Source organism: Malurus melanocephalus, unplaced genomic scaffold, assembly GCF_030028575.1.
Source record: "Malurus melanocephalus ecotype Western Australia unplaced genomic scaffold, MMel_1.1 scaffold_108, whole genome shotgun sequence".
Taxonomy (NCBI): Eukaryota; Metazoa; Chordata; class Aves; order Passeriformes; family Maluridae; genus Malurus; species Malurus melanocephalus.
Genome location: NW_026623340.1, coordinates 256,559 through 264,321, shown reverse-complemented (window position 1 = coordinate 264,321; position 7,763 = coordinate 256,559). Strand labels below are relative to the sequence as shown.

The 7,763-nt window shown below is 39.5% G+C and overlaps 1 protein-coding gene across 7 annotated transcripts in view; it reads left to right on the top strand.

Annotated features, from left to right (window-relative positions):
• The window catches only part of NAALADL2 (N-acetylated alpha-linked acidic dipeptidase like 2), a 365,473-nt gene extending 357,977 nt beyond the window's left edge, over positions 1 to 7,496 (top strand). For all 7 annotated transcript variants that reach the window (XM_057369378.1, XM_057369377.1, XM_057369376.1 and 4 more), the window contains one exon: positions 5,268 to 7,496. In XM_057369378.1, coding sequence (XP_057225361.1) covers positions 5,268 to 5,466 — 199 coding nt within the window. In that variant the 3' untranslated portion in view covers positions 5,467 to 7,496. The remainder of the gene's footprint in view (positions 1 to 5,267) is intronic.
• Positions 7,497 to 7,763: the final 267 nt, after the last annotated feature.

Here is a 7,763-nt window from a genome sequence, read left to right as displayed (position 1 = left end):
AGAAGGCCTGTTTAAAATTGACCTCTCAGAAGTGTACTCAAACCTGGAATAACTATCTCCTTGTAGTCCCACATCCCAGCATGATTCTGTTCATTCAGACTTACCACAACCTCCTTTGCCACAATTGACTCAATTAGAGGTGTCCTTATGCATGTCTCTTCTGCAAGATAAATTTCTATCTATCAGGGAGTGAGTTTATCTGGTTTTCCACTGTCACACAATGATGCCTTTGAAATGCCTTTCAGTTGGTGAGACTTTATTTAGGTTTGATATCTAGATTACCTGCAGCTTATCAACTGCTGATAACATGCAAACACATCCCTTTCGGGCAGGCACTCACCTCTGAGTGCACATGATTTTAAATMTATCACTGGAATATGTACTGGTGAGACAGTTTGCAGTGAATGGGAACACTAAAGGAAAGCAAAAAGGCCTTTAAAAAAGGATGGGATGTGTAGGAAACACAATTTAGGAAAAAAATACTGCAAATAGAGGATACTTAAATGTGCCATGCTGACTCTGTGAGGACTTAGGGCAGTGAAGGAGTGGTGACATTTACAGCTGAGCTGCCCTGACTGGTTGGCTTCCAACATCCCATCCAGCAAGGAATAAATATTAYAGAAAAAGAAGAAAAAAGGGTTTCTTTTGTATCAACTCTAATGGCATGTAATGACAGTTCACCAGGGCATAAATTTTCTCCTGATAAAAGTTAATCTTACGTGGYCAGCAGCTGTAATTTTATAATTATAAACCTTCTGCCACAATAGTGCTGTGAAATAAAATAGGTAAGATAACAAAATTGCATGTGGGTGTCAAAAAGATTTAAAAAGAAGAGAAGGAGGGAGAACCATTGGAGATCAAAAGGTTGACGGGCCTAGAGGAAGAAGGAAAACTTGCTGCATGTTTGCTGCAAAAGTTTCTGAGGTGCAGACTTATATAAACAAACCAGTATAAATCATCTTCTTCCAGAGAAGAATTTGCARTATTTTCATGTCCTATAATAAATAGCCATCATGTGGAACTGGAAGTCCCAACATGTGAATATTGTTATTAGAGTGCATTTACTTATTTACCAAAGTAATAATATTTTATGTCTTACAAACATGAAAACAGACTCCTGGATGTAAGAAAAGTGCATTCAAAATTGAACAATATCAGGAGAAAGGTCAAATCAGAGAATCCTTGTTCTGGTGTGCTGCTTTTGTTTTTTTTCTTGGAGAGTACAAGAAAAAAACAATTCAGGGAATTACAAAATTGAGTTTGTGAGGATACTGAAGACATATCCCATTGTGTTATAACTGGAGTAGACAGAGGCTGCCAATAGCATTTACCTGTAAACAATTTTTATGTGATTCCACAGAGAAAACCTGCACTCATTTCACGTGGGACAGTAGACTTACCATCATGCCCTAATGATTTAATAATTACTTTTCAAAATCTCAAACATGGACTCTTAGATAGGAGTCTCTTTGTAAGTGCCTGAATAATTCATCTTGTGTTGTGCATTACCTACAGACAAAATTTTCTTGTAAGCTAAAAAATCGTTTTTCGTGACAAGAATAATGTAGTAAACCAGTTTTATCTTGTGCTGTCCAATCCTAATATTGAAGTTTTGCTAAAGTCCATATATTTTTAGTGTGATCTGTCATTCAAGAATCTGTCAAATTCATTCTGGTCTGGTGGGTGTGCCAATACCACCTCATTTGTGGAAATGTAGAGCAGCATTAATGCCATTATTTTGATCRGTAGTGCTTATGCTCCTAGGCCTGCAAAGGGCTCATAAAAGTTATAGAAGACATTCTGTTTATGGTTTTTTTATTTTTCTGAGGCTGTTTGCTTGGTTTGTAGCCCTTTTATCTCTTTCAGAGGTACTGCCTGAAGTTATTAATTAGGTTTCCTACCTCAGTGTTACACCTTTCAGGTCACTTGGATGTGTCATAGAAACAAGCCCATGAAGATGAATGATGTGTGTTGTAATTTCATTACTGTCATCAATAATATATTGCAGTTTTCTGGTGAGGAGTGTCTTTTTTGTTTCATGGGGGTCAGGCTGACTGTGTGAATTRTATTTATAAGATCAAAATAGTTAAAGATGAAGGTAGATACTTAAGCAATTAGGCCAGAGGCTGGAATTGTTGTTTTAGAGGTGTAGGCTACAAAACCAATTTGTGTTAAGGAATGTTTAAGTAATTGAATTTCACAGTATAAATTAAAGTCTTGCTATCATTCTGYGTGTTTGGGCGCATGGTGATATCTTGTGTCAGTGAAATGGCTGGGGTTTCTTTTTCAGTCTATGTGTAATCTTTAATGAAAACACTTTTCTGACTTGTAAAGGCTTGGAAGTAATAAACTGAACTGACCATTTTTTTCGTTTGATGAAGCTTCAGCTGAGATAAGAAGTAAACTTGTATAAATTGACTCTCATGAATGTGCATAAAGAGACAAATCATTTTATGCCACAAAGGGGTGGCATGGCTTGCCAAGCAAAGATAAGTAAATGGAAAATATAAGATCCCAGGGAGAACTCCTAGCAGGAAATTTGAAAAAAAAAAAAAAAAGAAAAAAAGAAAAAAAAAAGGTGCTGTATTGTGTTGCTTATTATTATTTGCATACATAAAAATAAAAATTCGGTTCTGTCATACTATGCAATCAGCTATGCTGAAATCATAGGATGCTTGCAAAAATTAAGATATTATTTTAAATTATGACAGCAGGCTGTCTCTTTTATTCATCAAACAGCTGAGCTTTTCTCATCAGGCACTAATTTGCCCAGCATTCCTGTGGGGTGGGCTAGGAATACTTGTTTTCACTTGGATCAGTTGCCTATGGATTTACTGTGGGTTTGCCAGTGATTCCAAAGTCTCAGCAGTAGATTTACACTTTATTAACAGTTAAATATAACGTATTAACATTAATATGTCAAGGTAAAGCACTTTTTTAGCCTGTGATCCTTGTTCAGGGCACATTTGAAGATGGGACATGAGAAGCTCTGTTGCTGTTCACCACAAACATTGTCTCAGCAGAATTCAGACACCCCAATGCTCAGTCCATCCTCTCCTTGGAGTCTGATTTCTGGCAGTGTCAGTCATTGTTGCTCTGCTGATTGCTGTCTTATTATGTTTTTGTAACTCAACTTAAAGGAATGGAGGGTTCCTCATACAGATCAGGGCACCGATGTTGAAGGGGTTTGGAGTAGAATTTCAGCTCAGTCAAACTCTCCCAGCCACCAGCAAACCRTATCTCTCCTGAGGGTAGAAAGTAATGATTGTCTCATCCCGTCCTTGCTCTTGGAGGTGTTTGAGGGGCTGTGAGCAGGCTYCTCTCTCCCTGTGAGCTACAGGAACTCTAGAGGAGAGTTCTTCAAAAGCCTGGTTCTGCTTGCACTGATCTCAGCAGGAGTCCCTGAACTGAGGCAGCACGATCAATCCCTGCTTTGAAAAACCCACAGTATTTCCCACAGCACAACCTATCGTTAAAAAGCAACCAACCAAGAATTTATCTGGTTCTCAGCGTACACAGTTTTCATTTACTGTGTCACAGAGACTGCCATGATATAACTTCGGTCACCTTTGAGTATGAGCTGCACCACAGTTTGGGAACAGCAGCATCAGCTCGGAGCTGAGGAAGAAGGGAGCTGTCCTCTGGCTGCTACAGTGCAAATTATTGCCACATCTGCCCATTTCTGTCCTGTGATGGAGCTTCCCATCCCCACTGAGCTGTCCCTGCAAACACTCCTAACCTGCTCTAGGCCAAATGGTCCATGTCAGTGATAACCTGTTGTTTAAACTGTTTTTCTGCATCAGTGTTGGATTCAAAGCCATTCCTCCTCTGTTCAGAACTCCAGTGTGTTGCAATGCAGACCCCTCGAGCTGGCTGGATGCATTTCTGTCAGGGGATGAAAAGAGCCATCCCTTCTGCACACTGCTGGGTTTGGATTTACACCCAATAGAGTGAGGCAAAAACACAGACTGGAAAACTGCCCTAGGAGGACAGGAGTTATTTCATATCTTTGAAAAACATTGCCTCTCATTCAAAACATTTTTTAAAGCTGGAGAACATGGCAGAAGATTGTAGGTGTTCTGTGGTGTCATTATTGGTCACTTTGTGACCTTTCCCCAGGCAGCCTGGCAATGAGGTGAATCATGGAATGGTCAGATGCACTTTTGTGGTCATCTGTCTTTTGTAAATAAACTTTGCAGTTTTATTGCTAATTTGGAGTTGCCATTTGGCCTGCTCTGTTGTGCAGTCAGGTTACTAACAAAGGGTGTAAATTGTCCCATTTCTTGCTGGGTGCTCCATGAAACAACTTCTCCCTTGCCCTGAACACCTGCTCTGTATTTAAGGATAAAGTTCTGCCCCAAATCACTGTAGCTTTCCTGTTTCAAATTTCACTCACTTCTGTTTACAATCAAAGGAGCTCCTGGGTGGAGATTTATGATATTTATGTGCTCCTCTAATTAGAATAATGATTACACCTGTTTTTGGATAATGTTTATAGCCTGCTTCAAAGAGTCTCATTAAAATCACTGACTAGCTTTGAATTCTGAGCCTTCCACACCTCACACAGATCACATTTCCAAGGGATCACACAATAATGTTGCATGTGTTTTTCTACAAACCATTAAAAAGTTTTGCAGATATTACTGGAAAACACAGATTTTGTTTCACAGGGGTTTAGCTGCGTGTGCTGTTTGTTTCCCTTCTTGAGAWTGGGACATGAAAGATGGGTTGCTCTTGTTCTGATGCCACAGAGGATTATTGATGAAATAAAGTCTCTGCTGAAGGCAATGAGTTTTACCATTGACTTCAATGCAGGTGGAATTTCACCTCTGAAGTGTGAAATAAATAACACAAGCAGATAGGAAAAACAAACCCAAACCTGTGCTGAGGGCTTACAGCAATAACCAAAGTTTTTTTAGAGGAAAATAAATGGAATCTGTCTGAGACACAAAATCCTTCACAAGGGCTGTGATAGGTCTAGGCTTTTGCTTTTGAATAAAATCTTGAATGGTCAAAGAGGAATGTGAGATTTCTTTGATGGATTTAGTGACTGCTCCGATGTAAGTACACGTAGTTCAATGAATAGATTCAGTTTCCAAAGGCATAATAAATATGCATTTRCCTCTCACTCTGCCACAGGTCAGCTTTACTGTGCATAATATGTATCATCTGTAAGCTGGAGCTGATTCTTGCAGGGTTTCTTGATGGCATCTGATGGATCGTTTCCGAGTAAAAATTTTACCATTCTCTCCATTGCTCTCTTTCAGAAATATCCTTTACAGACTGGATGACAGGACCAGCCAGTTCTCAGTGCTGCTGGAGGCGCTGGAGCACTGCAAACTGCATCAGTCAAATGAGACCGTTCAAGCAGCCTTGTCAGAGGTGCTCAACAGCATCAGTTCAGCTCAGGTTTACTTCAAAGCAGGACTCGATGTGTTTGAGACCACCTTAGCTGGAAAGAAGTGAGAGGATTCTCTGCATTCCGAGACGTTTGTTTACAGCTCGCTAAACAAAAATTCAGCTTGGACCAGAATTGCTCTGAAGATCAAACTTTTCTCAGCCTTTCCTTCAGCTGGCGCTCAAAGGTACTGCATCACGTGGTTTATGAAATGTAAAACAGTATTTTGCACTGTTCACAGGATATCTCAAATGTYTGTTCCTGAATGTATAAAACATAAAGAGAGGGAATAACAATTCAGAGATGATTTTTGGAAGGACATCTGCTGTATTTTTGTATGTAAAACATGTTTTTGTTACTAAGAGCTCAATCGTGAAGCACCGAGCACATCCTGCATTGTGCAGAAGACCTGGCTGAGACACCCCAGATKTGCAGCCAGGGCAGATTTCCATTTCCTCTGTCAGAAAAATCTGACTCAAGTTTATTAAGGTCTTCAGCAGGCTCATCTTCTTCCTTACTCCATGCAGAGTAAACAGTTGAAGTGGCATTTCTGTGAATACCCAGCAGCGGAGTGGAAATGCACAGAACACCTCGACGGGTTCAATCCAACACCTTTACTCCTGTGGAACAATAAATACCTCAATTCTGAGAATACAGATGAACTTTGATTATTCCATTTCTGTATGAAAATAAAGAGTTGCTTTCTCTAATGTTTCTTGGAGAGGAAATTATTGTGACGATTTCAGATTATTTGAAACGTGTGAATCGATAGCTACACTTGCACAAAAATGCTTTGAATATTTATGTTAAATAAAAGAACTGCCTAGTCTGATAAGGCTGYAGGCCTTAGAAACTTTCACCAAATGTTACCAAAACATCCCACCTCAAGGTCTCTAAATTTCCAGAGAGCTGTAAATAAAAACTAGACCTCCAAGTCCTGGGAACAGTTTTGGGATTCCATCACTCTTTGCCACACCACCCACTATTCCAGGCTGGATTSTTCCATCAGGCCTGGCATATAGGACCTGGATTGTTATCAAAAAAGCACAAGGAAAACATAAATTCCTGTAGAAGCAGGAATTCAAGTGTGGAGGCACAAGCTGGTGAAGCATATTGAAGGGCTAAAACTCAAATCTGTTTTTCCATTGGTAGGAGCCCTTGGTAGGCTCTAATCACACCACTGACTGTTGGCCAAAGTAATCTGTGAGTGAAAGGATCAGGAGGTTCAGTGAGGGGATGCTACACACATTTGAGAACTGCAGGWGATAATAATATAAACAGTTGAAATTTTTAAGCCCTGTCTGGGTTTTACAGTCTCAAATGATTCAAGGTTTWGAGCTTAAATAATTATTTTTATAGATATACTTGGAATTTAAATGTAATTTATTTGATGGAAATGTCRAATGTATTGTTACCCAGTTTGCCATGGAAACATTACAGGAACATYTCAGGTTGCAATAAAAATGGGAAAAGTGTCTGTATTAATGTTTAAAAATTGCCTTCAAGAAAATGTCTGAGTTCACAGTTTGAAKAGCTTTTCGAAGTTCGCAGAGCATGAAATGAGCTGTTTACAGGTCTGGGTTTCTGTGTCCAAAGTCCTTGGCAAAGGGGCCTGTCTGAGCAGTGGCCCAGGAGTGGTACTGCAGCTCTGCTATTGCCACATTTCTTTGCAAATTATGATTCTGCAGTGAGAATGTGTTCAGCAGCAGTCAGTGGCACTGCATGGACTCAGACTTTGTTATCTCCTGTCTTTCCTTGGGAGAAAAGAATTATGATGATTCTTTTGTTAATGCTGGCACCAGCTCTGTTTGCTSCAGAGAGAATTTGACTTCTGGAGAGGAACATTGTATATGATGTTGGTTCATCCCCTTATCTGTGTATTTTTTATTGTTTTATGATATAAGTATTTGGAATATCCACATTGGAGTTGTATTTGTTTGGGGGATTTGGGGATGTACTGTGCATGCTRCATTTGARGTGTGTTTGTAACACAGACCACTCTTCTAACACTTCATGTTTTCSTGAGAGTGCTGGATCACTGTGGAGMCTTCAAAGGTATGAAATGATGAAGGGTCAGGTGCCATTAGGAGACCAAAAATTAAGACCTTCTTTAACTCTACCATGTGATTTTAATAATTTCTTTCTCATCCTTAGAATGCTCCACCAAACCCACCTCTAATGTAACCAAAGTGTACTCTGCAAAATTGGTGAAATCAGGTGGGAGCAATATCCCTCAGGTATGATTTCTCAACCCTGTAATTCCTAACTAAAATATTTCTCTTTTTTTTCTTGCTAATGTCCTTCTGTGACCACTTTTAAGGTAGCAGACTTCAAAGTACTCCACTATTGGAGCATTGCTATTGTA